Source organism: Bombina bombina, chromosome 1, assembly GCF_027579735.1.
Source record: "Bombina bombina isolate aBomBom1 chromosome 1, aBomBom1.pri, whole genome shotgun sequence".
In the NCBI taxonomy this organism is placed as follows: domain Eukaryota; kingdom Metazoa; phylum Chordata; class Amphibia; order Anura; family Bombinatoridae; genus Bombina; species Bombina bombina.
Window position 1 is genome coordinate 889,038,040 of NC_069499.1, and position 21,422 is coordinate 889,059,461.

Below are 21,422 nucleotides of genomic sequence, written 5' to 3' on the forward strand. Positions count from 1 at the left end.
TTAAGCTTATACTAATTTGGTTGTTCTTATTAAGGAATGAATTCCTGAATTCTTTCCCAAGTAACATGTTTTTAATTGGAAATTTTTTCAGTTCGAAATCAGCTCCCTTAAATTGCGATGTATGTGCCGTATTCCAGCTTGGCTGGCAAGGGGCAGGTTAAGATTTTTTTGAAATTTATTTGGTTCTATTCGGTCCAAATTTCTTTGATTTTATTCCAGTAAGGCTAACACTTTCTTTAAGTGTGTTTCGGTCCTATTTATTTTGGGTACTGTTGAAGCATGGCTGGTCACCCGTGGGGTTCAAGCACTGCTCAGACCTGGAATCTTCTGGGGTATTTCTTCCAGCTCCATTTTTAAGAACTGGGTTTTGGAGTTTTTATTCAAACTATTCTGCCTTTTTTTTTGGTCAGTGATAGCATTATTTGTTTTCATTAGATACAATAAATGCATATTTTTTCTGTATTTATTCAGATTATTTTCTGAGGATGCGGAATCTCATATGATTCACTTTGTTCTTCAGGACATAGTTAGAGGATCTTTTTTTCAAAAGCTCTTGATTCCTCTCACAAGGGTCACCTTTTTTAGGTTTCCAGATAGTTTGTGTCACTGTCTTTGTCTCTATCAGACAAGGGACAATTTTATTGGGTTCCGTCTGTCGGTACCTTTAGTCTCTATTATTTCCTTCAGTTGCTATATATGCATAGAAGTTTTAGGTCTTATGGCCACAGCATTGGATTCAATTCCCTTTGCTCATTTTCAATAGACAGAACCTTTCCAGTCTTTTTTGCTGAATTATGGTGCAGGGATTCTAGGATTTCGCATTTTAAATCTTCAAATCCTAATTTTTATCTCTCTTGATTTGGTGGTTAAGATCACCATCATTTAGTTCTCAACCTGGACCATGATCTCTACAGATGTGAGTCTTTTTGGTTGGGAGGCTGTCTGAGGATCTCTGTCAGCACAAGGGGTTTGGAAATCTCAGGAGGCGAGATTACCATTTGATATTTTAGAACTCTGTGTTTTCTCACAGTTTTTCAGTTAGTTTCTTTTTGAGGAAGAGACGTTTATTGTTTTTCAGACAATATCACAACTATGGTGTATGTCAATCATCAGGGTAGGACTATCAGTCCTTAGGCTGTGACAGAAGTGTCTCGGATATTAGCTTAGGCTAAATCCAGCTCCTATCTAAATTCTGTGGTTTTTTTCCAGGTATAGATATTTGGGAAGCGGATTATCTCTGTTAATCAAGCTTTAAATCCGGGATAATGGTCTCTCATACCCAGATATGTTTTTCAATTTTTCAGATGTAAGCATTTCTAGAAATAGATCTGTTGGCATCTCATCTGAATAAAGAACTTCCCAGGGGCCTATTCAGGTCCGGGGATCCTCAGGCGGAAGTAGTGTATGCTTTGACATTTCTTTGGAAATTATCTTTTTGCCTATTTCTTTCCGCCTCTAGATCTTCTTCCAAAATTATTTCCAAAATTCTTATGGAGTATTTGTTTGTTATGCTGGTGGCTCCAGCATGGCCTCTCAGGTTTTGGTATGCGGATTTAATTTGGATGGCCAGTTGCCAACCTTGGACACTTCCGTTTAAACTAGACCTTCTTTCTCAAGGCCCATTTTTTCCATCAGGATCTCAAATCATTAAATTTGAAGGGATGGAGATTGAACGCTTGGTTTCAGACTCGTAAATCTGTCTCTAGAAAGATTTATTATTGAGTCTGGAAGACCTACTTTTCTTGGCATTCTTTTAAAATTCATAGAATTTTATTATTTTTCTCAGGTTGGTTTGGATAAGGTTTTGTCTGCAGTTCTTTGTTAGGACAAATCTCTACTCTTTCTGTTCTTTTTTCACAGAAAGATTGCTAATCATCCTGATATTCATTGTTTTGTTCAGGCATTGGTCCGTATCAAGCCTGTCATTAATTCAATCTCTCCTCTTTGGAGTCTCAATTTGGTGCTGAGGGCTTTACAGGCTCCTCCGTTTGAAACTATGCATTTTCTGAACATTAAATTACTTTCTTGGGGCTTCTGAGACCGAGGAGAAAATTATGAAGAGAGGTTCCCAGCGAATTTTTTTTACACTGGAAAGGTGTGTAAACTTTCTTGTAGACCCCATCTGTGGGAACTCTCTCCAAAAATCCGGCATTGGCTGAGGGTGATTTGTGAAGCAGACAGACCTTCAGGCTCTACCAGGTTAATTTACTGTAACTACGCAGCTTCATAAGTCTTAAAACCCTTGTATTTCATATATGATACGGACTAGGCTGGACATTCTTATCCCCATCTGTTGTTATGTTTTTACTTTCTAATATAGGGCTATAAATATGTAACGGACATTATTTGGTTCTGTTCCTTTGCTCTTGAATGTTTTATTAGCAGGCTAACAGGGAGCCTCCACTTTGTTCAACTTGCTTTTATTTAGTTATACTGACTATTTTTTTTTCTGCTAACTTATTTTGGGTGAAATAGGAGGGTATTATAGAAGTTCCTGGCAATTTAAAACATAACTAGAATTTTGGATGCATGCCAATATGCTCTACACATAAGTTATGCTCTCTTAAATAAAAATCTAAAATGCTGCCTGGTTTAATAATTAAATTACTTTTTGTCTAATCCATATAGATGCGCTATACCGCTATTGTATATTTAAAATGGTCTGGCACTAATTTGTTATACTAGTTTGACAACTCAAAATATATTCAAACATATTCTGCTTTTATACGTTTATTACAATTCATACACATTTAATATAACTATAGCCAATAGATGTCGCCAGCTTCCTAGAAAATAAAGCAGGATAAAGACATTTAGACTCCAAGATGTTGAAAAGGCTGATACTTCTCCCTTAAGATCTGATATGGGACTATGTTTTCACTACTCTATTGAAGTCACTTAGCCATCAAGGCGTGAGACAAATATCTGTATTGCATTGTATATATGTTTATATCTGTATGGGATTAGGTTTATCTATAACACTGGGTCCCTCCTCATCTCTATTAGCTGGGGCTATTATAGAACTTTACTATGCTGGCTTCTCCTTTCTCAAACTTTCATTGTGCTGTTATATTGTAGGCTAGTTTAATGTTTATAATAGAGCAGTTCAAATTTTTGTTGTTATGACTCCCCCACTTGATACTTTGGTGCATAATGGATATTACTCCATATAGTCCAAATTCAAATATAACTGAATTGTAACTTGGGAGGTCTGTTAAAGGCTATTGTATAATTTTTGGCTAAGCTCTTTATTATAAATTATTTACAAATTCTAGGGGATATTGTAAGCGTTAGTTAAGTTAAAGCTTAGATACATAAAGGAAAATAAAACAAATGAGGTATGTTATATCGAACCTAAAAATCACTCTCCTTATAGTGGTTGACCTCCTATAGCTTGACTTAGCACAAAAGCCAAGAATGCCCTCATATATCTTCACAGGGATTATAAGATGTCTGTAGAAAGCTCTCTCTTCTCGCTATTATAGAAGGGTATATTACATACTATATTAGAACTAATGGAAGACTCCAATTCCATCATAGATGGTTACTATGCTATTTCGTGTTTGTTTAAAGGTTCTTAACATATATCAACCCTACAATAAGTATGTTATTCCATAAGCCAGTAGGTTTCACTTGGGGTCCAAAAGTGGCCCATTTTGTTATTTTATTTCTCCCCCCTAACAATTCCCTACTTTGATTTAAATTCTTTTCCAGGAGGTCCAAGAGAGGCCTCTATCTTTCATAGAGGGAAATAATTGTATCTGACTTAATAGCATAGCTTAAGGGGATAATCCTTAACTGAAAACCTGAGGTTAACTTTTCTTTGTATAACTGGGCAATCGACTGTATGTTTATCGTATCACTCAATGTGTATATTGTATTGTGCTTCTCCTCTGTCTTTGTAACTGAGATGCTATTTGCCTGTATCATTTTTTTTTTATAACCTCAATAAAAAAAAAAAAAAAAAAAAAAAAAAAAAAAAAAAAAAAAAAAAATTACTTTCTTGGAAAAGTATTGTTCCTTTTGGTTATTTCTTCTGCTAGAAGAATTTTTGAGCTATCTGCTCTTTTTTGTGAATATCTTTTTCTAAATTTTTCATCAGGATAAGGCAGTGTTACTTCCTGATAGTCATCATTTTTTTTTTCAGGTTTTGATTCGTATCAAACCTGTCATTAAGCCAATTTCTCCTCCTTGGAGTCTTAATTGGGTTCTGAAGGTTTTTCAGGCTCTTCTATTTGAGCATATGCTTGCTCTGGACATTAATTACTTTCATGGAAAGTATTGTTCTTTTTGGACATCTCTTCAGCTAGAACAGCTTTTGAATTATCTGTTCTTTCTTGTGAATCTCTTTTTTCTGATTTTTTTCATCAGGAAAAGGTGGTTTTTGCTGTCTTTCTTACCTAAAGTTGTAAATTCTAACAAACATTAGGAAGGAATTATTGTTTTCCTAAGACTTCTTTGGTGAGATTCTTACTTTCTATGTTGAAGCTATTCAGATTTCAGATAGACTTCTAGTCTATTTTTTATCTTTTCTGGTTTTAGGAAGGTCAAAAAGCTTCTGCCATTTATTTGGCATCTTGCTTAAACTTTTGATTCATCATGTTTATTTGGAGTCGGGTGGATTCCCGCCTCGGAGGATTATGGCTCATTCTACTAGGTAAGTTTCTACTTCCTGGGCTTTTTAAAGAATGAAGCTTCTGTTGATCAGATTTGCAAAGCAATGACTTGGTCTTCTTTGCATATTTTTACTATGTTCTACTATTTTGATGTTTTCTCTTCTTAGAAGCAGTTTTGGTAGAATGGTACTTCAGGCAGCTGTCTCAGTTTGATTCTTCTGCTTATAATTTCATTTTTTTTCATTATAAAAATTGAAACTTTTTTGATTTGGGTAGTGGATTCATTTTTCAGCGGAATTGGCTGTCTTTATTTTATCCCTCCCTCTCTAGTGACTCTTGCGTGGAAGTTCCACATCTTGGGTATTTATTATCCCATACGTCACTAGCTCATGGACTCTTGCTAATTACATGAAAGAAAACATAATTTATGTAAGAACTTACCTGATAAATTAATTTCTTTCATATTAGCAAGAGTCCATGAGGCCCACCCTTTTTTGTGGTGGTTATGATTTTTTTTGTATAAAGCACAATTATTCCAATTCCTTATTTTTTTGATGCTTTCGCTCTTTTCTTATCACCCCACTTCTTGGCTATTCGTTAAACTGAATTGTGGGTGTGGTGAGGGGTGTATTTATAGGCATTTTAAGGTTTGGGAAACTTTGCCCCTCCTGGTAGGAATGTATATCCCATACGTCACTAGCTCATGGACTCTTGCTAATATGAAAGAAATGAATTTATCAGGTAAGTTCTTACATAAATTATGTTTTTAGCCAATCAATGCCAACTCTAAAATAACTCCAGAGGAGTGAGCACAATGTTATCTATAACACAAATAAAATTTCAGTGTCTAACTGTCAAAATGCACTGAGATAAGAGGCAGTTCAACAACTTACACATTAGCATATGTGCCTACCTAAGTTTAAATTTCCACAAAGAATACCAAGAGAACAAAGCAAATTTTATAATAAAAATAAATTGGAAAGTTGTTTAAAATTGCATGCCCTATTGGAATCATGAAAGTTTAATTTTGAGTAGACTGTCCCCTTAACTTCCATACCACTATATCATATTACTTTCCCTAATCTAGTATTCAGAAATTAATAGCATACTTTGTTTACTGTATTAATACAAGATTAAATCATTAATCTAATAGCTATCTCATACAGATCTAATTTCTATTTCTGATTCAGCACTAATTCTTATAAATTAGCTGCCTTAATATTAGCATGTGCACAGCTATAATTTACTTTGGTGACTACCTAGAAGAGCTATCTCACAGCCTGTCAATGTGCTCTGGAGATCATAGTCACAGTTAAACGCTGGTCCCCGCTGTAGTATCATGACCGCTAACATCAAAGCAAAATGCGCTGTGAGTCCCCATATCTTAAAAACCCTCTTCTTCTGTTTATCTTCATATTGGAAGCTGTGAATGTTTTGTAATCCAAAATATGGCACGTTTAATGGAATGGGAGTGTAGTGGTCTGAACTAATAAAAAATTCAAGTGGCACCAGGAAAACATCAGTGACTTCATTAGGATCTGGGTGGGCCTCAAATGTGTCTTCCACAATCCCAACCACTGGTGTTATCAAATAGTTTGGAGACTGAAAGATAAAAATATACACCATAAAAATGACGAATTCATACCTTGCAGTACATAGAAATAAAAATAACTATTCAAACTATCCCTCCTCCATGTACAAAAAAAACTTTATTATTCATGTCTTATGTATAAGCTTTGAATTAACTTCTACTGTACTACAGGGCATTGTCTTTTTAATATACGTTATAATATTATGCAATTCTACACTGTTTAATTGGTCCTTTTAATCTCCTATTGACAGTAACATAACATATAGCAATTACAGTCATTACAGAATAGCATTATACACATACGATTACAAAGGACAAAAACGTGTTTAATGCCTGCTAGTTTTAAAACCACATATTTTTATATCCATAACCTCTCCAACCAACATGGGACTACTCTTGGAACCCCAAAAATATATAAGTAAAAACAGATCTAAGAAGGATATAATTAAAATTGATAGCTATACCATGCTGACATTATAAGGCCGCCCATGGACCTCTAGTCTAAACCTCACATCTATGTTTTTTATATATATAGAAGTGATCCCCTAAAATTATCAAACTACAGCAAGGCAGAGATTGGGCCTATTTCTAGATAAACGGAGCAGGCTCAAGATTGTTTCCGAGAGATCTTGGCTTAGTGGTTTCAGATGAACTTTTTTTAATGCAGTAATGTTTAATTACTAATTGGAGAGCAATAGGTATTGTTATGGGGGGAGGACTTAGATTTTAGGAAGCATCTTGAAGTGGGGAAAGTCATGTGTTGTAGAGAATTTAAATTAAATTAGTGTCATAAACGATTGTTCAGATAGTATATCAGGTTTAAGGGGGGTTTATTGGGGTGGCCGGGGTATTGAAGTAAAGAAGTCATGCTAAGGGGCATCTATTAACTAGATTTAGTGGGATAGGGTTAGATTTTGCTGCAGTTAGGGAAGGTCTTCGGTAGGGTGTGAGGGGAACTTATGGATAGGGTATTTGTTTATATCAGTTGCAGGTTATCTCAGTGTGGATTATCATTTATTTTTTATCTACAGCATTGAATTTAATGGGATAGGAAACAGTGCTCCTTTAGGAAAAGAAATTATGTTAAATCAAAGTAAACATAAAAAAGAAAAAGATCATGTTAAAAAAACAAAATCAAACAGCTTACATTCTTGCAAAATTAGCACTTAGAAATTCTCAGTGTAGCCCCTGTCTACAGCTAAATAAGGGAGCAGACATGCTAAACATTTTAGTTGCATTCTGACTCTTCTGATTATGGGCCGAAACGGTCTTCCTGACTCACTGAATAGTAAACCAGCTCATGTTACTTTAGAAGATTTAAGACATCAAGCTATATATGCCTTCTTGTAGAGACCACAGTCCCCTTGTAGGGCTGTGTCAGGAAGTAAATGTAAAAAAAAAAGTAAAATAAAGAAATAAAAGTTAATTTTTTTTTAAAATTCTGAATAAAACTATCATAATTACTTGAAGCTGTCCTAGAGCTTGACCCACTGAACTTTACTACAGTTTGAGATTGAAGGAAGGCTATTGGTATTGATACCTACATGGCAACCACAATTTTGCGGCTCTGTCAATATAAATAGTGGCAAACAGTGTTTGGACTAAAGCATTTAACCCTTGCTATTTTATTCCTTTAAACTTACCTTCGCTATATAAGGAATAAGTCTGCCAATAATTTGCACCTTTTCAGAACACAGGCCTATCTCTTCATTAGCTTCTCTGAGAGCTGTCTGCACATCATCTTGATCTGAAGCCTCACGTCTTCCCCCAGGAAAGCAAACATCCCCTGGCATGGTTTTCAGCTGTTAATAAAAATAAATAAATACGGAAGGTATAATTAAATAATTAATTTAACAGTGCAATTTATCATTACGTTTCCTTCCCCAAACACACAAGACACTCATACATATTAAAATACATGAGAAGGGATCATTGATAGTAGAATGTCATTAGGCACCATATAAATTTATATATATATATATATATATATATATATATATATATATATATATAGTATCTCCACTAACAGCAAAGATCAGTATATTTTTGTAACCATCAATAAACGCTGAGAAGTTAAATAACAGTACAAGAACAAGTAGATGTAATATCCAATCTTACAAACAAAAAAAAAATATTTTTTATATATATTTTTTTATTTAAAGGGACATGATATTCATAACAAATCTCTGAGCTATCTAAAAAACAATGTTTCAAAATGTATAGCGGATCTTTGTTTTAAAGAAATGGATGTTCCTCTACTGAAAAAAACAAGTTGTTCCTATGAGCAAGTGAGTGGCAGAGTCCCGTGATCATGCTCTTTGTTTGTTTCACCTGATATTTAAAGGGACAGTGTACTTTAAAATGGTTTTTCCCTTAATGTGTTTCCACTTGTTTACCAGCTGCAAAAGTATAAAATGTTTTTTTTTTATGTTTTTTTTTGTATAATAAATAGCTGGGTTTTTTCTTTGAAACCACAACCCATTAAAATTGGTTTAGCTTGCAGGGAAATCAGATGTCCTAATTGTATCACTTTCTGTACACGAACATGCTTCTTTATATTATCTCTGTCTGTATACCAAAACCCAAATCTTAAAAAGAACAATTGAAAATTAACATTTGTATCTCTTCTACCTCCTATTGGGGGTGTCATTTATTATATTGGCTGTGTTTACACAGCTTTTCTATAGGGAATACTTAAAGGAACAGTCTACAATAGAATTTTTATTGTTTTAAAAGATAGATAATCCCTTTATTACCCATTCCCCAGTTTTGCATAACCAACACAGTTATAGTAATATACATTTACCTCTTTTGATTACCTTGTATCTAAGCATCTTCTGACAGCCCCCTGATCACATTGCATTTGATTTATTGTCTATTGACTTGCATTTAGTGCTGTGTTGTGCTAACTCTTAAATAACTTCTCGGGCATGAACACAATGTTATCTATATGGCCCACATGAACTAGCACTCCCCTGTTGTAAAAAGCAAATAATAAAGCATGTTATTAAGAGGCTGTCTATAGGGACTTAGAAACAGGCAGAAATTTAGAGGTCTAAATGTTATAAAGTATATTAATATATCAATGTTGGTTGTGCAAAGCTGGGGAATGGGTAGTAAAGGTGTTATCTATCTTTTTTAAACCATAACAATTTTAGTGCAGATTGTCCCTTTAAAGGGAAACTAAACCTAAAGTTTTTCTTTCATGATTCAGATAGATAATACAAATTTAAACAACATTCCAATTTACTTCTATTATTTATTTTGCTTCATCTTTCAGATATCCTTTGTTGAAGAAATAGCAATGAACATGGATGAGCCAATCACCTGAGGCTTGTATGTACAGCAACCAATCAGCAGCTACTGAGACTATCTAGATATGCTTTTCAGCAACGAATATCAAGAGCATAAAACAAATTAGATAATAGAAGTAAATAAGAAAGTTGTTTAAAATTGCATGTTCTTTCTAAATCATGAAATAAAAAATGTGGGTTTCATGTTCCTTTAAGTATAGAAGCTTTCAGTAACGGCAGGGAAACCATTGGCAAAATCAGCCATTTTAAATTCTGATATAAAAGTAAAGGGCTTATCTGTATTTAATACACTTTAGCAGGTAAAATGGATCACGGAGAACAAATTAAAGGTGAGAAAAAATTAGGGTAAACTGTTCCTTTATGAAGTTTATTAAAGGGATACTAAAACATACATTTTTTTCTTTCATGATTCAGATAGAGCATGACATTTTTTAAAACTTTCTAATTTACTTCTATTATCAACTTTTCTTCGTTCTCTTGCTATCTTTATTTTAAAAGCAGGAATGTAAAGTTTAGCAGCCAGCCCATTTTAGGTTCAGCACCATGGATAGCGCTTGCTTATTGGTTGCTGACTTTTAGCCACCAATAAGCAAGCATAACCCAGGTTCTCAACCAAAAATGGGCCGGCTCCTATGCATTACATTCTTGCTTTTTAAATAAACAAAGAAAAAAATGATAATATGAGTAAATTAGAAAGTTACTTAAATTTGCTTGCTCTATCTGAATCATGAAATATATATATATATATATATATATATATATATATATATTGACAGGTTTAACTGGTTCTTATTAATATACATGATAGAAAATATTTCAGTATTGTAGCCTTTTAACCTATTTTAAGAATGTGGCTACATAAGAACTTAAAATAAGTTTGATATAAAGCTGGAAGAAAAGGCAAATAGCTGTTAGTATGTTGTACTTTAGCCCAAAATGGGCCACTATCAAACAGTTTTATGCACGTATAATCATCACACTATAAGTTATTATGTTTAGGGATAGTATATGGTTACCAAATAATGACGGTGCTTACTAGTTTAAAGGGACATGTTACCCAAATGATGAATCACTTGAAAGTGATGCTGCATATCTGTAAAAAAATTACTAGAAAATATCACATGAACATTTTTATGTAAAAAAGGAAGATATTTTTCCTCAAAATGTTCCACATCCTATTGTAATGGGACTTTAAAAACCTTTATTGCTCTCCTCAATTTAAGGAAGTTTACTATGAAATCTGATGAAATGATGGTAAAATCACATGAAATCCTAGTAAAGCAGAGTATACAATCAGTACTGATGATGGTGTTAGGCTGTTTTTGTCACCAAATGTAGAGGAAGCGGAGCTGCAATCTTCAAATGTAAAAAAAACCTTTATTATAAAAAGTTGATTAAAAGTTTATGGACGCATCCACAGTAAGTACAGGGCGTACCACCTAGACTGATCTGTTTCGGCAGTTACGCCGTAATCATAGTCTAAGGTGGATAGACAGGATGCAGGTTTAAAAAGCATGTAGAAACAGCTGATTGGGTAATGAGTAAACGCCCACTATACTATCTGAACCTAAACAGGTAAAAATACATGATGCATAGAGGCTGAACACTAGAAAACGTATGAATATATGCTAAATAAATTGCATATATAAATAAATTGCATAACTAAATGGAATTAAATTTAGATACACTGGAACTGAGCTAGAAGACTTAAAGGGACATTATACACTCATTTTTTCTTTGCATAAATGTTTTGTAGATGATCTATTTATATAGCCCATAACATTTTTTTTTAAATAAATGTATAATTTTGCTTATTTTTAAATAACATTGCTCTGATTTTCAGACTCCTAACCAAGCCCCAAAGTTTTATGTGAATACCGTCAGCTACCTTCTCCAGCTTGCTCCTGTTTGTGTAAAAGGTCTTTTCATATGCAAAAGAAGGGGGAGGGGGGGAGTGTCTTATTTGCCACTTGCAGTGGGCTTTCCAGCTACCTTTTCAACAGAGCCAAACTGACAGCTTCTAAGTAAGTTTTTAAACAGTTTTATACTGGATTTTTATATCCGTATCTGTGTATCTTATACTTTATAGTAGTGTCTATTACATGCAGTTATATGAAAATGAGTGTATACTGTCCCTTTAATGATCATCATTTGGTATGGATACCCAGTCGCACACAGTGTACAGAGATGAATAACACAGTATAACATAAAATGTAGAGATAATTTAAGAGACAGTACAGATAATGTACAGATGTGTACAAATGCATATATATATATATATATATATATATATATATATATATATATAAGTAAAACCATGGCTTACCTCCCCAGTGAAATTAATTAAATGAATTAATAAATAAGGCAAACCTCTCCCAAGTGCCAAAACATCAAATGACAGGAATAAGTTATTTAAAGGGACAGTCAAGTCTAAAAAAAAAACTTTCATGTTTCAAATAGGGCATGTAATTTTAAACAACTTTCCAATTTACTTTTATCACCAATTTTGCTTTGTTCTCTTGGTATTCTTAGCTGAAAGCTAAACCTAGGAGGTTCATATGCTAATTTCTTAGACCTTGAAGGCCACCTCTAATCTAAATGCATTTTGATAGGTTTTCACCACTAGAGGGCATTAGTTCACGTGTTTCATATAGATAACATTGAGCTCATGCACATGAATTTACCATGGAGACAGCTCTGATTGGCTAAACTGCAAGTCTGTAAAAACAACTGAAATAAGGGGGCAGTCTGCTGAGGCTTAGATACAAGGTAATTACAGAGGTAAAACGTGTATAATTATAACTGTGTTGGTTATGCAAAACTGGGGAATTGGTAATTAAGGGATTATCTATCTTTTAAAACAACAAAAATTCTGGTGTTGACTGTCCTTTTAAAGGGATATGAATTTTTTTTTCTTTCATGATTCAGATAGAGCATGCATGTCACGGACACCAGGCTACCAAGGGTACCCCCCACCCCCCTACTACCGGGTTCACTGTTTTTCACACATTTTGTTTTTTTCATGATTTATGGGATCTCCCAAACTCTTCCTGTTTCTTGTTTTGCTGTTTGTACCTCCTCATGGAAGAGCTGGTCGCTAAATGTAGCCACCAATAAGCAAGCACTATCCAGGGTGCTGATCTTAAAATGGGCTGATTCCTAAACTTTAAATTCCTGCTTTTTAAATAAAGATAGCAAGAGAATGAAGAAAAATTGATAGTAGGAGTAAATTAGAAAGTTGCTTAAAATTGCATGCGCTATCTGAATCATTAAAGAAAAAATGTGGGTTTAGTGTCCCTTTAAAGTTATTAGTGCAGCAATGGATAGATACTTATCTAAGATTGTGTAATCTTTTCTGGAAAACAGCAAATATGTATGCATAAAATAGCTGTCTACAGAAGTCTCCCTTATGGGTATTTAAGCATCTAATTTTTTTAAAAAATACCAATTTCAAGAGTATGTGATCAAGAAAGCCTTTATGATCTTAAAGTTGTGCAATGGATGCACTGTTAGACTATGTATGAGGGGTTCCTTGAGAAGTTTATTTTTAATAATGTGTCAATATAATCTAACTGACCCCAAACTAAACCTGATTTCTATCAAGTGAATAATTGTGTATCATAAAAAAGGGCCCATGTGACACTCATAGACCGTCATTAGCAAGTACAAGCTCTCAACACAGCACACAAATCTTAAAGTGAAATAAAAATGTACAAACTTTCATTGATCTGACAGTTAGGAGTAAATGCAGCTTTCCTTGTCTAATAAACAGAGGTAGCAAGACCGAGGCTTTTGGAAGTGGAATGTGAGTGTACCGGCTGCCAACATCATATTTCTGTAGTCTCTTCTTGATTTTCTCTCTACAACTTGCCATAGAAACAAAAAACAAAATGAAAATGTCATGTTTTTATAGCACATAGCCATACCTCCCAACATTTCAAAATTCAAAAGAGGGACACCCCCTTTTGTGGCAAAAAAATTGAAATGTGGTGGGCGGGGCTTAAAAAATCATAAGACCAAAGTAATATAAATAAAATTCTAAATAAAGTCATATATTTTAATATACTTAGGCAGCAAATCAAACACTAGCTCAAACCACTGGTATGGCTATGTGAGCTATGTATTTAATTAGCTTTTGCAAAGACATTGCTAAATATTTTTATCTTAATTGGACATTTAATAATAAATTCTTTAAAACTGCTGTCTGCATTCCCTATTAATATTCTAGATTCTGGCCTTTAAAGTCAGCAAAAATGCACAGTAGCACACTACATAGCATAAACTTACACATGCAGATACACACATACACTACATAGCTTACACTTATGCATGCAGATACACACACACTACATAGCATACACTTATACATGCAGATACACACACTACACATGCAGATACACACACACACACACTACATAGCATACACTTATACATGCAGATACACACACTACACATGCAGATACACACACACACACACACACTACATAGCATACACTTATACAGGCAGCATACACTTATACAGGCAGATACACAGACACTACATAGTATACACTTATACATGCAGATACACACACTACACATGCAGATACACACACACACACACACACTACATAGCATACACTTATACATGCAGATACACACACTACACATGCAGATACACACACACACACACACTACATAGCATACACTTATACAGGCAGCATACACTTATACAGGCAGATACACAGACACTACATAGTATACACTTATACATGCAGATACACACACACTACATAGCATACACTTATACATGCAGATACACACACTACACATGCAGATACACACACACACACACACTACATAGCATACACTTATACATGCAGATACACACACTACACATGCAGATACACACACACACACACACACACTACATAGCATACACTTATACAGGCAGCATACACTTATACAGGCAGATACACAGACACTACATAGTATACACTTATACATGCAGATACACACACACACACACACACACTACATAGCATACACTTATACATGCAGATACACACACTACACATGCAGATACACACACACACACACTACATAGCATACACTTATACAGGCAGATACACAGACACTACATAGTATACACTTATACATGCAGATACACACACACACACACACACACACTACATAGCATACACTTATACATGCAGATACACACACACTACATAGCATACACTTATACATGCAGATATACACACACTACATAGCATACACTTATACATGCAGATACACACACACTACATAGAATACACTTATACATGCAGATAGAAACACACTACATAGAATAATCTTATATGTATAAGATGCATGCAGATACACACACACACACTACATAGCATACACTTATACAGGCAGCATACACTTATACAGGCAGATACACAGACACTACATAGTATACACTTATACATGCAGATACACACACACACACTACATAGCATACACTTACACATGCAGATACACACACACACACATTACATACCATACACTTACACATGCAGATACACACACACTACATAGCATACACTTATACAGGCAGCATACACTTATACAGGCAGATACACAGACACTACATAGTATACACTTATACATGCAGATACACACACACATTACATAGCATACACTTATACATGCAGAATACACAGACACTACATAGTATACACTTATACATGCAGACACACACACACTACATAGCATACACTTATACATGCAGATACACACTTATACAATCAGATACACATACACACACTACATAGCTTACATTTATACATGCAGACACACACACACTACATAGCATAAACTTATACATACAGATACACACACACAGTTATGGAAACAGATAGACACACACACTACATCATATATGGGTATCTGTAATTCATTGTATGGGATCCTGGGGTTGGCAAGCACCCCAGCACTCTGCGGCTGCCACTGTTCGTTACCCTGGTATTAGCACTGCTCATTGTATAAAACTGAAGGCATGCTAGTATTATCACCAGGGGTTAGACATCATCACTACCAGAGGTAGGTTAGAGAGGTCACCATTACCCATGGTCAGAGTGTGTACAGCCGTCTTACCCACACACCATTCCTTTTCCACAGGGAATCTAACAGGTATCTAACCCTGTGAGAGCAAAGCCAGCTGCTTCTGAGTATGGGCCCAATAGAATTTAAAAAAAATAAAAAAATTTAATGCCTGGGGCAAATCTGGACAGATGGCTAGCAACCCGGGACAGGGGTTGGGGGGTATGCATAGCTTATCTCTGATACACTCATGGAAATCTTTAAACACTATTCCTATAATTTTTCCAATGGGAGTACTTTACCACCGGAGTATTTTTTATTAAAGTTAAATGGATATGAAAGCCAAACATTTTATTTTGTGATTCGTTCAAAGCACACCATTTTAAAAAAGTTTCAGGGTACTACCATTACAAGGTCGGTGCAGCTAGACTGTTATCAGACACGTATGTCAGTTCCCATAAAAGATATTAGTCAATTTGTCAATTGATGGGTAATCTGATAGCATAACAGTCCAGCGTGTTAAGTATGTTGCAACTCACACTTTAAATTGCAAGTTCATTTTGAACAAGTAGCATTGTAGATAGCCGCTGAGAACCTGCCCCTGGGACCGCCACTCCGGATCCGCGCATGGGGGAAAAAAGCTGCGCACCTCCACTCCGCGCTGCCTTCTCTCTGGATAAAGATAGAAGATGATGGAGCCGACTAGAAGAAGACCTTCTCCGCCGGACTTCAGTAACGATGAGTACCTATTTGGGGCTTAGTTTTAGGATTTTTTTTTTTGGTGGGGGGGTTTATTTGTAAGATTAGGGATTTAATGGGCTGTAAAAGAGCTGAATGCCCTTTTAAGGGCAGTAAAAGAGCTGAATGCCCTTTTAAATGCAATGCCCATACAAATGCCCCTTTAGGGGCAATGGGTAGTTTAGTTTTTTTTAGTGTTAGTTTTTTTATTTTGGGGGGTTTGGTGGGTGGGTTTTATTTACTGTTAGGGGGGACTTAGTATTTTTTTTAAACATAAAAGAGCTGTTTAACTTAGGGCAACGCCCTACAAAAGGCCCTTTTAAGGGCTATTGGTAGTTTAGGGGGATGTTTTTATTTTGGGGGGGCTTTTTTATTTTCATAGGATTAGGTTTAATTTTTTTTATTTTTTATAATTTTGTTTATTTTTTTTCTGTAATTTTAGAGTTTTTTATTTTTGTAATATTAGATTGTTTTTGTTGTAAATTAATGTTAAGTTTTATTTAAGTGTAACTTAGTATTGGAGTTAATTTAGGGGGTGTTAGGTTAGGGGGCTTAGTAATGAAATTAGTTATTTGCGTTGTGGGAGGTTGGCGGTTTAGGAGTTAATAGGTTCATTGCGATGTGGGGGTTTGGCGGTTTAAGGGTTAATAGGTTAATTAGGTTTATTGCGATGTGGGGCGTTGGCGGTTTAGGAGTTAAAAGGTTAATTAGGTTTATTGTGATGTGGGGGGTTGGCGGTTTAGGGGTTAATATTTTAATTATGTTATTTGCGGATTAGGGATTAATTACGTTATTATTTTGCGATGTTGACGGTTTCGGTGTTTGTTAATACTTTGTGCGGGAGGTTAGGTTTTTTTTAATTTCTTGCGGCCGGTTACGTGTTTTTTCAGCGCTTTGTGCGGGCAGTTGCATGTTTTTTTTATTTGTAAGGCTTCCTTTGCCTACGCTGCATCCAGGTGGATTCCGAAAATGACAGGGTGGTGAAAGAACCACCTTGCCATTTTCGGAATCCACCTGGATGCAGCTTACCCTAGACCTGCGGTGAATTCTTTCACCACCTTGCCATTTTCGGAATCCACAGGGATCCAGCTGGATTCTTTTGGCTGCGCGCAAACCAACATTTTTTTGGCTGCCTCACGCAGCCAACATTCCTTTGAGGATGCGTGCGCAACTGGCGACACAGATGGATGCGTTACAAACGTGATTATAGTATAATCAAATTGTGTTGAAAAGCATGTGTACATATCCTTAGCAGCAGCAACACACCATTGGAAGCTAGCTGGTGGCTACACACATTTTTCTCTTGTCATATGCCCACAAGATGTGTTCAGCTAGATCCCAGTAGTACATTGCTGCTCTGGAGCTGACTTTAACTATGTGTTTAATCAATTTACATGTATTAAACATATAGTTGTATGCAAGCAAAAGTGCAATAACACAATGTTCTAACATATAAGAACATTTCATGTTTGCACTTTTATATTGTTTAAGATGAGTCCATTACCCAGCAGTGTAGCTTCTATACCTTTGATGATCCTCTGCTGGCTGCTCCTCCAGCACAGAGTGCTTGTTGCTGGATGACATTAGACACTTCTTCCCTCCCTCACTTGACAGAGACAACAGCGTGTGTTCCAAGCCTCACTTTCACCCAGCCACTCCCGCAGGAATCATGTCACAGAATGAGATAAACAGTGTATGTGAGCAGACGGCAGTGACTTTGCGAGTGGTGATTGTTCAAGGCTGCACTTATAAGCACATACAATGCATTAATAGGTGTATGAGGGGACTGAAAGTGAAACGTACAACAACATTTTTGCTAAGTAAAGAGATCTGTACATCTGTACACTTCCAGAGATCATTTAAAACACCTAATCAAAAAGATGTTTCTGCATCTTGCAATAAATGATATACTAGGTTAGTGTGAAAATGTTTTAATGCATTAAAGGGACATTAAAGTGATGGTAAATTCACCTAAGTAACTCTTAATATTTTGAAAGTGCATATAATTTTAAGCATGTCAATGTGCTTATTTTTGTGGGGCTCTGTTACCTGCTTAAAGGGACATAAAACCCCAATTTTTTTTTCATGATTGAGATACAAACAACTTTCTAATTTACTTCTATTATCATATTTTCTTCATTTTCTTGTTATCCTTATTTGAAAAGCAGGAAGGTAAGCTCAGGAGTGTGCACGTGTCTACAGCACTATATGGCAGCAGTTTTGCAAAAATGTTATACATTAGCAGGAGCACTAGATGGCAGCACTATTTCCTGCCAGGTAGTGCTTCAGGCATGTGCACGCTACCTACCTAGGTATCTCTTCAATAAAGAATAACATGAGAATAAAATACATTTGATAATAGAAGTAAATTGGAAACTTTTTTTAAATTGTATTCATTATCTGAATCATGAAACAAAAATGTTTGGGTTTAACGTCCCTTTAAATTCAGCCTGTCACATAATTTCCTATTCTTCAGTTTGACAGGCAGCTCTTTCAGCCAATTGGAGCTGCACCATACGCCCTATGTAAGTTACTGACAGCACACTCCCGTGCTAGTAACTTGAAGCCGACTCAGCCTTGCTGTTTTAGACCGTAAATCGCTACGGAAAAAGACGATTCACTGTTTTGGCTGCACAAATAGTTTAGCGAACCGTGCTTGCGCAGTTGTACTTCATGGCTGAGTCAGCTTCAAGTAATCAGCAGGGGAGCGTGTTGTCAGTAATTTACATAGGGCGTATGGTGCAGCTCCTATTGGCTGAAAGAGCTGCCTGTCATATTGAAGAATAAGAAATTGTATGACAGAGGCTGCATTGTATCAGGTTAACGAAGCCTCACAAAAAGGGTTTTTATAAAAGATTCATTTTGTTTTGGACAAAGATAAGCACATTAATATGCTTAAAATTATATGCACTTTCAAAATATTAAGTTACTTAGGCGAATTTACCATCACTTTAATGCTGGGCACATCTACATATACATGGTCACTACTTGCCATTCTCTTGTTTTTTTTTTTTTTTTTTTTAAATATTATGCCATTTGTTTTATATTTACTTATCCAAATCCATAAACTTTTTAATTTGTGTTTATAATTTCTAGTCTTTAGAATTGGGTGTCCAAATTTTGCTCTCCAGAGGTTTTGGAACTACATTTCCCATGATGCTCAGCTAGATAAAATGCTGGCTGAGCATCATCGGAAATGTAGTTCCAAAACCTCTGGAGAGCAAAGTTTGGACACCCCAGTTAGATTGTATAGCTAATCAGAATTTATACTGCCCACCCCATTGAAGAAAGCACAGCATTCTTCTGCCCTTTTACCTCAATAGCAGTGCAATGTTAGGTGGGTAGTGCATATCATATTACACAGCTGCTGAAGTGGAGATGCCAACCTGAGTTGTAAAAAAAATCTTACAGTAAATAGATGTAAAAGGACAGGGATAAGGAAATATGCCAAAATGGTGGTATTAAAGATAGACTTGAAATACAGTGCATTTTATATGAAAATTTTGTTTCCCTTTAATCTCTTTGTTTAGTCATCTGAACTTGTCAGAGCTCCTTCTTCCATAAGATAATCTTAAGACAGTCCTGTAGTATTGCAGGGGGAAAAAATAAGGCAGCATTTATTTTATTAAAAGGATTGAAAGGACACAATTGAAATGTGCATTAGTGCTATTTTAAATAGAAGCATTTTTGCAATAAACTTTAATTAGCAAAAATGCTACTAGTAGAAGTTATTACTGTTTTTCAGCTGCATACACACGTATGCTGTGAGGGTCTGTGCAACAGTATTCAAACTCCACAGCTTCTCATAGAGTCAGCAGTGGCTTATATGCCACAAACTGTTTTTACAGGGACAATGCACACAACTGTCAGCTCTCTGAGCTGGAATACTGGTACATGGGCACTAAGCATATGCTTATGTCGCTGAAAAACATAATGACTTTTGCTAATGAAAAAATGCTTCTATTTAAAGGGACATTAAACACTAAATACATGCTAGATAGAATGATGCATTCAAAGAAAAGATTAGTCCATGACTAACATGTAGATGCATTTTTTAAAGTTTCATTAGTTGTTTAAAAAGTGACAAAATAAGTGTAAAGTTTTAGTGTCTATAAAACACTGGGAGCTGCCATGTTGTAACTTGTGTTACCTTCTCTGCTGTGGCCAATTAGGGTCAGTTATAAATAGGTCTTTAGAGTGTGCAGCCAATGGTTGTGCTGGATTTAACAGTGCTCTGCACTTCCATTTCTAACAGGAACTGAAAAGCTCACAATTACAGAATGGAATTACAGGCAAAGAGGACAAAATAAATAATGAAAGTATATTGCAGAGTTGTTTTATATATACAATTTATCATTTTATATTACCATCTCAAAGTGTTTAATGTCCCTTTAAAACTGAAGTTCCCCCATGTACATTTAAATTTTGACCTTTTTTCACCTAAAAAATAGTTTTCAGGTGAATTTATTTAAAACTGTAGTCACTAGATAAACACTGCAAAACAAAGTTCAGTTGTTTCACCTAAAACAGAACAAAAAATTTTGGATTAAGGTTGTTGAAACAAAAATAAATGTGGGGAAGAAAGGGTCTGGTGTATTCGGACGTATACAACATGGTGAAAATCAAATGATAAACAGGGTTTCTTATATTTTTCAAATGGTTTGAAATAGACTCTGATTTAAAAAAATCCACAAAAAAACATTAGCACTACCCTTGTAATAGATTTAAATAGCCCAATCTTGAGCTAACCATATGCTGAATCTGTAACACCAAACAAAGCTATATAACTGCAGAAACAGAATCTGGTCGGCTTACATTTTACCTTCTACCCTGTATAACCCAGATGCCCAAGTAGTCCAATACATCTGACTCATAGGAACATATAAATTTAATAACATTCTGAGGCATTATAGTCTCAGCATACTATACTATAGCAGGGAGCATTTGCCTCTCTTGCTACTTCCTCCAGACACCCATGAGTTTGATCTTTCTCTCACAACCAAATGTCAGAAACTCTTAAGTAGTATCCACAACAGAAGTATAACCAGTAGACCTCCAGCATCTGTAAGCAAGTGTCAGGGTGCCAGGAATCAGACT

The 21,422-nt window shown here is 35.3% G+C and overlaps 2 protein-coding genes across 2 annotated transcripts in view; one reads left to right on the forward strand and one right to left on the reverse strand.

Moving 5' to 3' along the window:
* The window catches only part of HEATR3 (HEAT repeat containing 3), a 369,897-nt gene extending 360,072 nt beyond the window's left edge, over positions 1 to 9,825 (forward strand). The window contains exon 15 of the mRNA XM_053699553.1: positions 9,488 to 9,825. Coding sequence (XP_053555528.1) covers positions 9,488 to 9,538 — 51 coding nt within the window. The 3' untranslated portion in view covers positions 9,539 to 9,825. The remainder of the gene's footprint in view (positions 1 to 9,487) is intronic.
* On the reverse strand, positions 5,554 to 17,973 carry NUDT7 (nudix hydrolase 7). Its single transcript, XM_053699554.1, has 4 exons — positions 17,851 to 17,973; positions 13,240 to 13,387; positions 7,851 to 8,009; positions 5,554 to 6,218 (listed from the first exon to the last, which is right to left on the reverse strand). The coding sequence occupies exons 1-4, from the start codon at positions 17,907 to 17,909 to the stop codon at positions 5,853 to 5,855; spliced, it is 732 nt and encodes a 243-aa protein (XP_053555529.1). The 5' UTR covers positions 17,910 to 17,973; the 3' UTR covers positions 5,554 to 5,852.
* Between the last annotated feature and the right edge of the window lie 3,449 nt (positions 17,974 to 21,422).